Below are 16,455 nucleotides of genomic sequence, written 5' to 3' on the forward strand. Positions count from 1 at the left end.
AAAATTAACATTATAAATCAACATCAAAACTTTATTTAAAAAGGCTTTGCACCTCTATAACTGTATGAAAATTAACTTTATCTGTTTGTTGTAATAGCATTTGGAAACCTCAATCTACAACTTAACTAGTCAACTCCATTATCATCTAACCTTGTCACCATAGGAAACAAGAAGTTAGGACCTTCCTACTTCACGTAATCCGATTAACCAGACCCAACCCAATTCATTTGTCGAGCCTAATGCTAGTAGGTTGTGCAGCTTAGATGTTGCAACATAATTGTAGTTATGGAGTGTAACTTTGAGATATTAGACTAAAGAAGGATTAGAGATACTTACTAGTATGCGTTTAACATTAGCTTATTTGGCTTTTTGCTAATTGCATTTTGTTGAAAATAGGCTAAAATATACTTATTCTTTGCAAAGTGAGGGAAAAAAAAGGTTTTAAAAAACGGTTGCATTAGTCAAAAAAGCTAAAAGTTAAATGAAAAAGCTGAACACAAACAACACTTAGTCTAATGTGACCAAATGAGTTAGGACATAATGAGGCAGTTATAGAGATGTCACTATACTAGTTTCCAACAATATGCTTAGTATATTACTGCTACCAAAATTTTCTTACAAGTGTGTTTAGTGGTCATATATATAACCTATTTAATAGAACAACCACAAATTCAAGATATGCATTATTCTTCCAGAAAAGTGTCAAAAAAATAGAAGAAAAACACTATCGCTCTCTGTAGAAGGGTTTTTATGCTATAGAATTCGTACGCAGGGCCCTTTTAATTTTCTCTCTTTTTGTTCCTATACGAAGTTTCCCTTTTCACACGTTGATTGAAACTCACATCACATGATTTAAATATGAGGAATTCGACTCTTCCCATATCTATGTTAATGGTCGGTGCTTAGTTGCAAGAAGATAATTTGAAAGTAAGAACAAAAAACAAACAAAAAAAGAGTAGAAGAAGAAGAAGAAAATTGACACCCCAATTAAAGGTCAACAATTGCTATAGTATGCAGTTGCTTGGATACAGATACAAAGAAAAAGATAATGGTAAAACCAAGAAGAAAAGTCTAAAGAAAGTTCCCAAATATTTATTACCTCTGCTCCCTCGTTAACAGATATACAGCAATACATGGAGAATTATTCCACACAACAGAGTGTAACTTAAGTATCCCTCTTGCCTTTTCTTTTAGATATGTTGCACAATCTGCTTGCATCACCATGCAAAGCTTTGTCACAGTTCCAACCCTCAACATTTCTTGAATAACATCATTTCTTGCGGAGAATTTTGCAATCAATGAAAGTATATGAAGAGCTCGGTCGTCTGTGGCTGGAGAAACTCTGAGGATTCTTTTAGACAACACTGCTATGCTTCCTGCATGTCTTAGAAGCTGTTCTCTCCCATCAGCGATTGAGCATAATTGTGCCAAAACATTAAAGATTAGCTCAGTGATGTTCTTTTCATGAGCTTTTTCAAGTTCGAGTTCAATTAGCTGGAAAACTGCACCGGCTTCCACTATTTTGAACCTGTTTCTGCGCAAAGGGCATGCTTCTATTAGCACAAGCAAGGCTGATTTGATAGCTTGTTGAGAAAGTACTTTTCCTCTTAATACCATTATAATGGTTTTGAAGAATTCAAGCCTTAGCCGCTCCAATCGACTTGAATTTGTAGCTTTAATTGCCTTTTCCAGAACTAACATTGCTTCTATTTTCACAAGAACATGATTATCAATTTCACAGTTCAAAGCCCATGTCAACGAGTCGATAAAATCACAGTTTTCATTAACAAGAATCTTAACCTCCGGTTTCGGAATTGAACCCCATATAAGATGAAGAATTCTAAGAGCTTCTTTAAGGCCAATTGTACTCCCTTCTCTAAAACATTTCATGATTAACAAGCACAACTCCTTAGCCACACCAGCCTCAGCCATGCACAACTTGTTGCGTTGATTCTCTGTTGCCAGGGCTTCCATTTTCTTCAATGCGTTTACATACAAATGACCAACTCTAAGCTCTCGCACAAGTTTCAGTACATGGGTTCGGTCGAGAGAAGCTTTCGGTGTGGGAATTCGATCAACACCCTTTGTTGCATTAGCTGTGCACCACGCCTGGATTAGCCGACGCAGCGTGTGATTTGGCGTCAAGTCTGAGTCTCTATGCAATGGCTGGTTTGTGACAGGGCACGTGGTTGTGTTGCGCTTTGCTGATATCAACCACTGCTCGATGCTTTCACGCTCATATGTGATGCCTGTCACTGCTGTAACTGGGTCTTTCATGATTTGTAAAGATATGGGACAAATGAAGTATTGAGGTATCTCAATTTCTTCCATCTTACAAGTTTATTGCAACTTTGATTAAAGAATAGGAAAATTTTAAAGCTATATGGAGAAAAAAGTTTGAGAATAATGGAGGATAATAGTTGAAGATTGGGGAAGGAAAATAAAGACTATCTGATACGTTTGCAATGGTAAGAGAAAGCGGCTATTATTTAATGGCAGTGTTTGAAGTTGGACGTTTGAAAGTAAACACAGTGACAACGTCAGACAAGTTCTTTGTACACTTTTTCTTTGTTCCACTAGTCATAGTTTCTTGTTGCTACTTGGATGGTCAACCCCACGAGAAACAATGTAAATCACATTGGCAATAGCATGGGATAAGACTAGTCTTCCAACTTCCCCCCCCCCCCCCAAAAACCACTTGGAACACATTTTTATAGTGGTCAAATGTGATGGTCCCACATATTTTTTTTAATCCCTTTTTCTGAGTTTATATTTTTATAAGCTAAATTGTAAATTATACCCTTAAAGTTTAATAATGTTTAAATTTTACATCATAAAATTTTAGAATTTAGATTTAACTCCTAAAGTTTTATTCTGTTCGCGCACCAACAACTCCTCCATCCATATTTTACATAATTTTTAATTATTTAATTTTCTTAGGCTACAAAAATGGCGTAATATCATTTTACTAGATAAACTAAATATGCGTAACAAGTTTATGTGACACTTAATAAAAAATATGGATGAGAAGGTTGCTGATGCAAAATGAATAGAACTTCATAAAGTAAAAATTCAAACTCTTTCAAATTTTAGGAGTATAATTTACAATTTAGTATTTTTGGTCCAAACATCATACCGTTATTTGTAAATTTAATGAGAGAATGGCCCACAAATACAATAGCCTTTGGAATTTTCAGACTTTTCAACTAAGAGACCGGAGAATCTGGCTAATTTTGTAGGCGGGACTGGCTTTGTCTGGGGGTGGCATCTGGTTGTAACAAAACTACCAAACCAAAACCCATTTGCCTGACTAATCTATACATTGAACTACTCTATTTTTTATTAGAGGATGCTTTGAACTAATTTTCATGTGCTTGAGCCTCAAGCCTTTTCTTTACTGTGTTTTTCTGACTTATAATACCCCGCCGACTACTTCAGGTGAAATTCAAGGGATGAATGATGATTTTATTAGAATTTGTAATGATTTCTATGAAACAAAACAAGTAGCTAGGAAAAATAAAATTTTAAGTTGTCATATAGCCATAACTGATAAGCAACGTTGACCAAGTGCTCAATAAAAAAATAAGTTATACCAAAGGTACAATTACTCTATTTAGGCAAAATAAATAAATAAAAAATTACTCTTAACCCAAAAAACTTTCTAATAAATGAATTTATTTGTCATTGGTTTATTTTATTTAGTTACGAGATCTGTAAAAATAGAATGTAATTAGATAAAGTGAGGTTTAAAAGACTGTTTATAATAAACAAATAAACCAAATGAGTTCGTCCAAACATATCTAGTCTAAGTAAGGTGACTTCTTCCTTTTATTTTGGAAGGGCCCTATAAAATAGTTTATTCATAGTTCATTGTTTTTAAGGTAATTAACTAAATCATTTTATATTAACCTTAGAAAATTAATTTCAGTTCAATATTATGTTTCAAGATTAAGTTAAAACAAATAATTTTGCTAATTTGGGTTCAAATTTTTTTTTGCTTATTATATTTGTTTAGTCGTATAGTGATGGCTAATTCCATGACAAATTTTGATTGTATTTTGGGGCTCAAAATTTCATTGTTTTTATGTATTTTTGTGGGCTTATACTCGTATCGGGCTTGTGGAACAGATTAATGTCGAAGTGCAAAAGTGGGAGTCAATCGAAGTGTGTTTTGTTGCTACAAACTGCAAAGGGAAAAGGCAAACCAAGATTCGAACTTCAGATTTGAAAATTAACTGGACAATTAATTTACCTCTTGTTTGCATGAATTCGAATCTTGTAAGTGCAAAAACCGAGATTCGAACTTCAAATAAGAAAATCAGTTGGACTATAATTGTCAGTATCGTAAGATACGCGATACGTATCGTATCGTGTACAAAAAATTTCGTATCGTAAGGGCGTATCGTAACTCGTAAGTGCTCATGAATCGTCCGATACATAGGTGCGTACCGTATGAATCGCATCGTATCGGTGAATCATACGTATCGTACGATACATGGACATGTGGGTTTAAAATGGGTTTTTTTGTTAAAATTTGTGATTTTATTTGATTTAAACAAGTTGTTAGACTTTGTTAACATAGAATTATTGGGAAACTTAATTGAGTCTAATGAAATAGCAAGTCCATGAGTTTTTTTCCTCCCTTCTCTTTCTCCTACAAAATTTAGACTATACTCAAAACACTCACTTTTATATGTGCAAATTTATTTTCTATGCTATTAATAATGTATTAAATGAAAATATAATTATTTTTTATTTTGTTATTATTATTTGAGTCTAAAAAGCTAGAATGCCAAGAAAAAATATAAAGAAAAAATTATTAGAATAAAAAAAACCAAAAAAAGAAAGAAAGTAAATGTTGATAATAATAAATAAATAAAATGTCTATGGAAAAATAATTTTGCAAGATGCTGAATATGATGATAACAATGACTTAGATAGAGTTGATTAGCCAAGATGACAAAAAGATATTATTATTTTGGTTCATATATCATGTATTACTTCTGAGTTTAATCAATTTAAATGTGCATGTTATAAACATAAGTTAATTTGATTTATTTAGTTAGTTTGTTAAATTTTATTACATAAGTAATGATTAAATTGGTCATTAGTTGAATATACTTTGAATTTATAATGAATATACCTTTTATATATTTATATCTATAATTATTTTATAATTTTATTAAGTATTTGTGTATCTTACGATACACGATTCGATACGATACACGATATAAAAAAATAAAAAAATAAAAAATCAATTCATGATACGATTCACGATTTGACAACTATGAGTTGGGCAATCAATTGACCTCTTCTTTGTACTAATCTCGCAGATCCGAATTTCACTTAACGTAATTAATTTGGAGTCTAATATATATTTAGAGTTTGGGTAATCAACTCTACTTTTCAACATAATAATTTTTGCACGTACCAATTATATTGATAGGACCTTCAGTGAAATGTCGCCTATCAATAATGCTTTATTTATACGTGTAAATTAGAATCAAACCGATATTCTATGAAAGATACCACGACTTTCTTTATGGGTAAGAGTTTATAATAAAAATGATTATCAGCGTATAATTTACTTTCTTGTTGGGTGTAATGACTTATGAAGCAGATAAGAGGAGAAGAAGTAAAGCAGAGAATACTGAATAGTTAATGGTGCCGGCTAATCCGCTCTGCACTTGTCATTAATTTTGACCATAGCGGCAGCTCTAGATTTCAACAAGATGAATATGTCTCTCATGTATCATGATCCTTTCTCTCATTGCAATAATCACGTCTTCTAGATATACCAAAAAAGAAAAAGAAAAAGAGAGAGTCTAATCTCTAATCTGTTCTCACAATTGACTCACATAATTTGCAACCTTATTAAAATTACCTCTTTTCACCACAAAATCTGATATATAATCTTATTAAGTTGTGTAGTGGAGTCAGGGACGGAGCAATGGTAGGATTTGGGGGCAATTTTATTCTATAAAATTATATTTTGCCCATTTAATAATATCAATGATTTTTTAAAGAGTATTGTTATAGTCACAAACTTTTCTACAACATTTTTACAAACTAATAAAGTAGTAAATTCTTATTGGTTCGCATTTAGACCCACAACTTACATTATTTTTTTACTTACCAATAACTACTCATTACATTAACAATTTGTAAAAAAGTTCGTAACTCTAGCAGCTTTCTCATTTTAAAAACCATAAAAAAATTTATAAATCTAAAATCTAAAATAAAATATACAAGTTCAAAAAAATTAGCCCAACAACAACAATTACTAATAATAAAACTAAAAAACTTAAGTCTAATTAACCAATTTTACTAAAAACAAATAATCTGGCCATATAACAAATTTGAAACAAAATAATTTTGTTCTTACACAAAAAAAAAAAAAAATTTCTCCGCGGCCGAACAACAGTAGAGTTAGAGGCCAAAACCACCGTACACAACCAATAGTGAAGTCGCTTTCCTAACTCTAAGTTTTAGTTCCGTCCTTGGGTGCATGGAGTAAAAATGACAAGTCCATATAATTCCATAACTCCACCACTCATAACTCACCACATGAATAAGTTGTGATTTTAGTTATAGTCTTAGCATTTTTGTAAAAAAATAAATAGAGAAAGCTACCTACTAATCAAGTCTCTTAGAGCCTGCAAAAATCTCTTTGATTATAACATTTTTTTTACTATTAATTTGAGCTTTAATTGAAAATCATTATAAAGAAGATCGTTGTGGGATTTCTCCATCTTGCTCATGATTATTCTTTCTTTTTTTCAAACCAGCATCATTATTATGGAAATATTTTTAAGGCATAGCACACTGTTTTCTTTTTTGTTTTGTTTGTTTTTTATTTTTTACTTTTTATGATAACGCATGCCTCTTCCTCCCAAGGCATTACACGGTCAATAATAAACTGAATATTTTCTTCCCTCTTTCGTTGGAGCTAAAACTCATTAAAAAAAATGTTACCTATCCTATGTCAACATATGAAATCTAACTTGTTTGAAGATCTTGAATAGTCTTAGGTTAATTTATTAAGTGAATTTAGTCCAATGCGGTTACCTGACTTTGATTTTCAACTTAAGCTATTTATTAATCAAAGTCTACTTTGTTTTATCTCCACATTAATTAATTTATAATACTTGTTGCTCATTGGAGCTAAAACCCATTAAAAACAGAAATGGTACCTATGCGGCTATGCCCATTTGCCCTACTTATTTTGTCAACATATGAAATCTTAATTTGTTTGAAGATCTTTAATAAACTTAAGTTAATTTATTAAGTGACCTTGATCCAATGTTGTTTATCTGACTTTGATTTTCATCTTAAGTTATTAATTAATCAAAGTCTTTTTTTTATCTCCACATTAATTAAGATATAATACAGGTTTCTCTTGCACTAAAAAAAAAAAATACACGTTGCTCTTTTGAGAATACAAGTATTTTTAATACACACATGGAAAATAAACTTTGCTTTGAATTACACAGCAAAGTGCAAATCCAATTGAAATAATTATATTGAAATAAAAATTGCAAGCTACGATTAAATAAAAGGCCCAGTATTATATTTGACATTAATTAAGATAGAATAAGCCTAGAATTATAATTTTCAAATTGCTATATATGCATCTCAAAATTGACATAAAATATTTTAAAAAAATTATATTGCAATATTTCTATTCATGAAAATCTCTCTAAGATATTTGAGTATAATGTTTGGATATTCAAACTCAAAACAGGATTCAAATTTGGAGTCTAAAATCGAAGTTTAGAATTTTAGATATGGGTAGTGGAATTTTTTCGAACTTTTATCTAGAAAGTCAAATAAGTCAAGAAAAATGTTAAATTTGATTATAGTAGAGTTGTTTCGAACATTTATTATTATGTTTGAACTTAACTCATTTAATGATCAAGTCTAAACTTGAACTTGAACTTGAACTTGGCGTTTTTGCTAAGCAAATGAACATAAATAAGTTTTTTCCTAAGCTAAGTCAGACTTTTTCATATTTGGTTCATTCATAGCCCTATAGTTAGTTGGACAAACTAATAAAATATAGTTATGAAACCATGACAAGAAGTTTGCGTGATTTGGCTTGATAGCTTACATCTACGAAGAAAAGTTATTGATGAGTATATCTTTATTGTAAAGTTGTGATTTACAACTATGTCTTATGTTGGCTTTATTCCATGACAAAAAGTGTTGTAATTGCTTTAATTTGGTTCCTTGTATATTGTGGGATTTTATTGTATTGGGTTTAATATTAAGTTGGTGAAGAATCGAGCATGTATTGGATGAACAAGTGGATTTCGTGAGTGTCTCGCGAAAAGCCTACCCGCGAAAAAGCCATGTGAGAAGCACATGCTGGAAGCTGAAGAGTCGTGCCAGGCTATTAGTTTCGCGAGTGTCTCGCAAGAAGGGCCAACCCGTGAGATACCTGCAAAACTCCTCTACTTGGAAGATTTTAAATCTGACTTTCTTACTTTTTACCCATACTATATATACCCTCATTACCCACAAAAGTATGAAAGGCTATTCAAAGAGAAAAACCCTAGATAGGTTTTCTACAACACAACACACCCATTTTTTAGAGAGAGAGCTACTCATCCTTAGTGAGAAATCATTGTATCATTTTCTCCTTCCTTCTCCCATTGTCATACCTTGAGAGGAGATTTGTACCCAAACACAACCCGTTTTCAGAGTGTAGAGAGTGTTTTGGAACTTGGGAAGCTTTGGGGAGATGCCAAAAGAAGCCGGTGAGGCTTGGCAGATGCAATCGGGCGTATTGCAGGATCCGAAAAGCTAGAGAAGACATGACTCCGAGAAGTTTGTTGGTAGCAGGAGTTTGGAGGGCTCAAGTACATTGGGTAGACTAGGCTTGGAGGGTCTTTGTTATTCGTGTACTCCAACTTTATTTTCTAGTGGATCGATTTTGACTTGGAGGGTTACAGAGAGGTTTTTTGCCGAGTTTTTCGGTTTCCTCTTCGATAACACGTCTTGGTGTTATTTGTGTTTGCATCTCTCTTTCCTTACTCTTGTGTTTTACTTTTATTTACTCTTATTTTGCACTTAGTTTAAGTTAAAGTAAAAATGATCTAGCCAAAAAGCGATCTAGCTGAAGTCTTTTATTGGGGGTCTGAACAAGCTCTTGTGTTTTAACACAAATCCGAGCTTTCATTTATTATTTAGGACCCGTATTACAACAAACTCATAGTAGGACATTTCTCCGAGGTTAAACCTTAGATTGATATCTTTAACAAGTACAACTCTTAACTAACAAAATAAAATGGGAAATATTTCACCTAGTTCCTCTAGAGTTTTGTCCAAGAATTGTCCTGCCAAGCTTGTTGACCATTAGCAATTACCTTCCTCTAATGCTACCTTCGGAGGCTTGACAATAATTCTACCATTGCTCCTCTCTAGATCAAATTACACAAGATCTGCAATCTTCCTTATACTTTCTTGAAACAATGACCGCCAGTCAAGCATTATCGGGCTATTACACATCTTGCTAAAGTCAGAGAATGGGCTACAGATGTAGGCTAATAGGACAAAGTACATTATATTCTTTTCCCACTTCATCTGATACAGATAAATTCTCACTAATTTTTTTTTTTTTTGGGTAGAAAGACGATGCATTACAAAACAAAACTAACCAGGAGCAGCCAAAACAGGGCATACCCTGTTAACATACAAGCCGTTCTTATCAAAAAGAAGAGACTCCAAAATGTCCATAGGCGGACCATGGAAGTGAACAAAATCTGACTCTTGCTCCACGCCCATTTTTGCCAGCAAGTCGGCACACCGATTAACTTGACAATAACAATGGTTGATCCGCACCTGATGGAGACGGGCTACAAGTTGCCTGTAGTCATCCAGCAAAGGGGAAACAACATTGTTTACGTAGCTTGAGTTTTTTAAGACATCCACCACCACCATAGCATCTACCTCAACAATGACACAAGGAATATTGAGATCACAGCAAAGGATGAGTCCATCTCTCAATCCCCATAACTCCGCAACAAAGCTGTTAGTTACCCCAATATGTCTCGCAAAACCTGCTACCTAATCCCCGTTTTCATCTCTTATAATACCTCCACAACCAGCCTTACCCGTTCTTCCCACACATGACCCATCCATATTTAATTTTTTCCACACAGTTAGTGGCTTCTCCCTTCTGATACCTTTGATCACATTACGGGCTGGACTTCTTGGAGATGCAACAAAACAAAGAAACTCCAAAACTTGGTTCTCAATTTCCAATGACAACTTCGGGTTCTGCTATTTTCTGTTGAAGACAAAATTATTTCTGCTCTTCCACACATTCCAAACAGCAAAAGGAAAGCTAGTACTCCATGGAGGCTTCCCTTGGATATGTCCTTTGTTGTCTTTCCCATTCAGAATCAGCCAATCCTGTAAGTTGCTCACCCAAAAACCCCGGTCTATCTCCTTAACTCCTAGCTGTCTCCATATATCCTTAACTCTCCGACAGTCCCTCAAAGCATGTAGAATTGATTCCGGCTCCCTTTGGCATATGGGACACAAATCCTCCTCAATTACTCTTCTCCTCACAAGACATTCTTTGACTCTGATACTGCCATGAACACACATCCACAAAAAGGTTTTAATACGAGGCAACGTCTTTAGTTTCCAAATCCATCCAAAACTACTGGTAGTCACCTCAGAATCCTCATCCGTAGCAATTCCATAGGCACTCTTTAAGTCAAAGGTACCTCTTGGGTTTCCCAACCAAGAAATCCTATCCCTTCCTCTGCTAGTGATTGATATAGGAGTGGCTTGAATCATTGCTCTAACATCTGAAGGTAGCTCAAAAGGAATTCGGTTCCAAGCCCACCCCGTGTCTGATAACACATCCTTAATTTCCAAAAGATTTGCTTCTTGAGTTAAGGGACCTTGAATCAATTGGCGGAGAAGCCCTTTACTCATCCATTTGCCCCTCTAAAAACTGATATTGCTATCTCTACTTATCATCATCATGCTACCTTTGTGAAAAGTATCTCTTCCCTTTTTCATTGCTGCCCAAATCTAAGAGCAAGGCAGCCTGTCAACATTAGAGGCTCTTGCTCTTCTATTGTTACAATATTTCTACCATAATACTTGAGACCATAACGCTTCCTTTTCTGTATGTAGACGCTAGTTCAGCTTAGCAAGAAGGGCTGTATTTCTGCCTCTTGCAGTCTGCAAACCCAGCCCCCCTTCTTCCTTCGGCTTTGTTACTTTTTGCCATCCAACCCAATGCATTTTCCTTATAGCTTCCGAAGAGCCCTATAGGAAATTCTGGTTAATCCGGTCAATCCCATCCAAGATTCTCCAAGGGATGTAATTACACTGCATAATATAAGATGGAATTGTTGCCGATGAAGCCTGAATAAGAACAGTCCGACCAGCCAAGGAGAGCATGTTAGCCTTCCACCCCGCTAGTTTTTGTTTCACTCTTTCCGAAATGAAATTAAAGTCCTGGGAAGATGAGCCCGGATGTTTGATAGGAAACCCAAGATATCTTCCAAGTGAGGGAGTAGATGCAAAACCAAGGATATCACTTAAAGATTCCCTAGTATCCCTATCCACATTAGGCGAAAAATAAACTCTCGATTTTGTATCACTTATCGTTTGCCCCGATAGGTTACAAAATTCATTAAGGACGTCCCTAATGGTGGAACAATTAGTGCCATCAGCTTTGGCAAATAAAACCAAATCATCCGCAAAAAATAAGTGAAAGAAGGCCGAACCACTCCGAGAGGCCTTTACGGGCTGCCAAAGGTGGGCATTGCATTTTCCTTCAATGAGTTGGCCCAAATACTCCATGCATAGGCTAAAAATATAAGGTGATAGTGGATCACCTTGCCTTATCCCTTTTGAAGGATAAATTGGCTCAAGAGCCTCTCCATTAAACAAAATGGAAGTGGAAACTGAAGAGATGCAGCTCATAATAATGTCAATCAAATCAGTCGACAAGTTTGCTCTAATGAGCGTATCCCTTATGAAATTCCATTCCAATTTATCATAAGCCTTCTCTAGATCAATCTTTATCGTCATATATCCTACCCTCCCTTTTTTCTTACTTAGAGTATAAATAATTTCTTGCACAATGATAGCGTTATCCACTCCCTTTCTACCCGGAATGAACGCGGTTTACAAGGGAGAGACAAGCTTATCCAAGTAAGGCCTCAATCTAGCAACAATGATCTTGGTTATAATCTTGTACACCCTATTGCAAAGACTAATCGATCTATAATTGGCTAAAGTTTCAGGCCCTTGAATTTTAGGAATAAGGACAATGTGGGTTCTATTTAGATATTCAGGGATTTTCTTCTTAGCAAAAGCCCTTTTCACCACGCTCACCACAGAACTACCCACAACCAGCCAGAATCTCTGAAAAAACCCCGCATGAAGCCCATCCGGCCCCGGGGCTTTAAAGGCCTTAAGAGATCAAAGCGTCGCCTTTATCTCCTCCTTCGAAACAGCCCCACCAATGCTCTGACTTTCCTCTTCATCTAGACTGATCTGCCAAGGCAAAATGGAAGGGGCTGATCGGGACACACTAGAGATAGAAGAAGTGTACACCCCGATGAATCCGCTCCTAATGATCCCCTTTATAGCATTTTCCTTATAAAACCACTCCCCCACTGCATCCTTAATAGCCAAAATCTGGTTTCTTTTCCTTCGCACCAAAGTGGATACATGATAACAATTGGTATTTCTATCTCCTTGCACCATCCAATTAACCCGGGATTTCAAAGCCCAAATCTCTTCCTCTTGATTAAGAACGACATCAAGATCATTAAGCAACTCCTTTTCAAGGTTGATGAGAAAGGAGGAAGATCTAGTAGATAAGGCCCGTTGAACACCATTCAATCTAGCCATGATATTCTTTTTCCTATTGAACACATTCCCGAACTGCATTCTATTCCACCTTGTTGCTGCCTCTGTGAATTTGTTTATAGCATCCACCAACATCACAGGATGTCTCCAAGCCCGATTAACAATGTTGGGAAAAGATGGGTCTGAGAGCCAGCAAGTTTGGAGCTTAAACGGCCTATTCCTACCACCACCCCTCCTTGGCTGCATTTCCATCAAGACAGGGCAGTGGTTTGAATGGCATCTTGTGAGATGCACCACTCTTGCTTCCGAATAAAGAAGACACCAGTTGGGATTAACAAAAAATCGGTCTATCCTTTCTTGGATAAGAGCTTGAATATCTCTTTTGTTTGTCCAAGTGAACCTAGGACCAGAGAACCCAATATCTATCATACTACATTTGTCCAAACACTCTTTAAAAAGCAAGGACCTATTAACACTCACCGCTCTACCACCAAACTTATCTTCCCCCAAGAGGGGTTCATTAAAATCCCCAGCTAACACCCAAGGCATGTTATGCAATTCCGACACTTTAATTAAATTATTCCATAATATAATTCTCTCTGCAGTCCTAGGACTAGCATACACAGCAGTAAACATCCAGCTAGCATTAGAATTACGTACCTTAACTAGTATATGAATTTCCTGCTCCGTGTTGGATAATGGAGTTACCTCCACTCTCTCCGAATTCCAAAGCATCCAGAGCCCACCAACATAGTCAATTGTCTCCGTATGGATAAAACCAGCAAAAGGCAATCGATCAGTAATCTCCTTAGCCCTTTCCCCTCCAATACGAGTTTCCATTACAACAAGAATCGCTGGATTATGGTTGTGGACTAGCTCGCGAACATGCTTTTGGAATAAGGGCTTAAGAGCGCCTCTGCAATTCCATACTATAACATTCATGGGGAATATAAGGATTGGGGGGTAACACTCATCAAAAGGCGGTCGCGGCTTCACCCCCTCCCTCAAGCTCCTTCCTATCCGTATCAACATATCCCTCTTCTACCCTTATCTCGGCGACATTGTCAACATGGATTGACGCATACCCATCTCCATCTCCTGTGACAACACTAGCTGGTTGAGAGACATGGTTAGGAGCAATACTTGGATCAGTTTCATACTGAGTTTGTTCCTCATGGATTAGCTTCATACATGAATCGGCTTCACTCAGATTTTGTCCAGTGTTACTTCCGGCCTCTCTACTATAGCTTCCTTTAAATTGGAAGCCCATCTCTGGTAACGGCATGGCTGTGGTCTGAAGCATAGCAGCCGCTCCCGGTTGATGGTCTCCAAAATTTCTGCAAGTCATCTCTTCCACTTAATCGGAATGATCAGCTTGCCCGTAAAGATTGGAAGGCAGCGGCGTTACTACTGGTTCGGTCTCTCCAACGGCGCTCAAAGACAAGTTCTGCGCAGCCCTTAGTCTAGCCAAAGCCTTTTTGCCCCTTATAGTCTCCTTACGGTTTGGCTTAGACTTATTTGCCTCTAAGCCAGCCCGTGTTCCTATAGGACCTGAACCATGTAATATTGGGCTGCCTTCTGGCTTACTTTGGGCCCGATTGATGTGCTTGTTTCCAATTCGCTGAAGAGCCTCATTGAATAATGGCCCATTTATACCTCTAAGAGGTGACAATTTCCTTTTAGCCTCTCTAACAGAGTCATAGCTTGAGCCATCTTGCCCACGAGCCACATACGTCTTTAGCACACTCCCACTTCTCTAACCATTTTCCTGAGCAACAAAAGGCCCACCACTCTTTAGGTTCCTTGTCCCATTCTTCTTTCTGGTAACCACTACCTAAGGTCCGTAACCCCTATCCATTGCATCCTCATGCCCACTGCTAGGCACATTCTCTGTGGTCCCTTCCCCTGCCTTGTCTTTATCCGTAACACACTCTTCGCATGACCGCTTAGCCAGCTTACCTTCAACAATATTTTCCGCTGTCTGCCGTGGCAGGTCGTGCCAGACAATGTACGAACAAATTTCTTGTTTATGCCCCATTCTTCCACAGCCGAAACATAGCTTCTGAATGCCCTCATAACAAATAGGTTGTTCGAACTTACCGATCAAAATGGCTGTTACTAGAGGCTTATTCACGTCTATTTGAACACAAAGCCTGGCAAACCTTCCTCTCGTTTCAAAAGCGGTGTGCGTATCCACCCTTAGAACATTTCCAATCAACTTACCAATATGATGTAAAGCTTCTACGTTGTAATACTCTATAGGAAGATTGTTCAATCTTATCCAGATAGCAATGGAAGAAATGCTTGCCGTCTCTGGTCGGAAATCTAGTTCCCAAGGTCGGATTGATAAGAAGTGTTCCCCAATGAACCAGGGTCCCTTCTTCAGAATAGCTTCATAATCCACTCGCAATGAGAAACGAGTGAGAAAGAATCCATACTCCAAATCTACGCAATCTAACCTCCCAGCCGGCTTCCATAAAGATAACAATCTATTCTAAATATAGTTAAAACCAAACGAACGACCATACACCTTAACGATAAGCGCTTTCGCCCACGGCTTTCTAATCTGCTGCTTGAAGCTCTTCGAGAACTTAACCGCCACCAATCCTTGTCGGAGATCCTCTACCTCATCATCTGACTCCACATCATCTTCCATGAGTTCTCCGAAATTGAAGGCCTGCGTAAATGCTCCTAGAATCTCTCCAATCAACTTCTCCTTGAAAGATGTTGCACGGTTCCATGGACTGTAACCATGGCTCGGTGATGATGGAAAAGAATCCCGGCCTTCATGATACCCTGCATGATTAACATCTTTTACCTTCTTATTGCTACGTATTAGTTCCTCTTGTTCTTCCCTAGAGAGAGAAGGAGAGCGCTCTTCCATGACACTCAGATTAATACTAATGTAAATTCTCACTATTTCAATAACCTATTAATTTTGCTTTAAATTCACAGATTGGTTGTGCTTTAAAGTACATTATATTCTTTGCCCTCACAGATTGGTTGTGCTTTAAATTCAGCATATGAGAACAACCATCTGACCCAAACTGGTGATTGCAGTCAGATTTGGGTCCGTCAAGCAAATTGGAGAATTATGGTCAACACACCCTCTGCCTAAACTTGCACTTAATTGGAGAATTATGGTCAACACAGCCTCTGCCTAAATTTGCACTTAACACCTCTCGAAGCAGCCAAGCATAAATTGGGTAGAAATGTAATAAACTTCCCAAAGAAAGAACAAAAAACTTGGAAAGAAAATAAAGTTTACAAGAGTAAAAGTTGATTTGCGAAAAGCCTCAAAATTACACAAATGCAATCACAAAACTAAAACCACAACACAAAGAAACAAGATCTGTGGAACACAAAATCAAAGACCAAAACATCAAAAGCAAAACAAGCACTTGACGTAGAGCACAAAACCTTGATGTAGAACACAAGATGGAAGCCTGAAAAGCAAAAGGGTCAGAATAACATGACTGATTACAAGTTTATAGCATGTAGACCATCACAGCAAAACCCGTGAAGAATACGAACAAAATCAAGGAAGACCCGCGCTTTTTAGGAAGGCTAATATGTTTTCCTTGTTTTAGTTCTTGTTGCTATTGCTAT

General features: G+C 36.6%; 2 protein-coding genes across 2 annotated transcripts; both read right to left on the bottom strand.

Moving 5' to 3' along the window:
• Positions 1-982: 982 nt before the first annotated feature.
• Positions 983-2,445, bottom strand: LOC115985441 (E3 ubiquitin-protein ligase PUB24-like). The gene has a single exon (XM_031108404.1). It carries the CDS (start codon positions 2,329-2,331, stop codon positions 1,096-1,098), a length of 1,236 nt encoding a protein of 411 aa, XP_030964264.1. The 5' UTR covers positions 2,332-2,445; the 3' UTR covers positions 983-1,095.
• Positions 2,446-12,453: 10,008 nt separating this feature from the next.
• LOC115950438 lies at positions 12,454-13,788 on the bottom strand. Its single transcript, XM_031067637.1, has one exon. It carries the CDS (start codon positions 13,786-13,788, stop codon positions 12,454-12,456), a length of 1,335 nt encoding a protein of 444 aa, XP_030923497.1.
• Between the last annotated feature and the right edge of the window lie 2,667 nt (positions 13,789-16,455).

This window comes from Quercus lobata, chromosome 1, assembly GCF_001633185.2.
Source record: "Quercus lobata isolate SW786 chromosome 1, ValleyOak3.0 Primary Assembly, whole genome shotgun sequence".
Classification (NCBI taxonomy): Eukaryota; Viridiplantae; Streptophyta; class Magnoliopsida; order Fagales; family Fagaceae; genus Quercus; species Quercus lobata.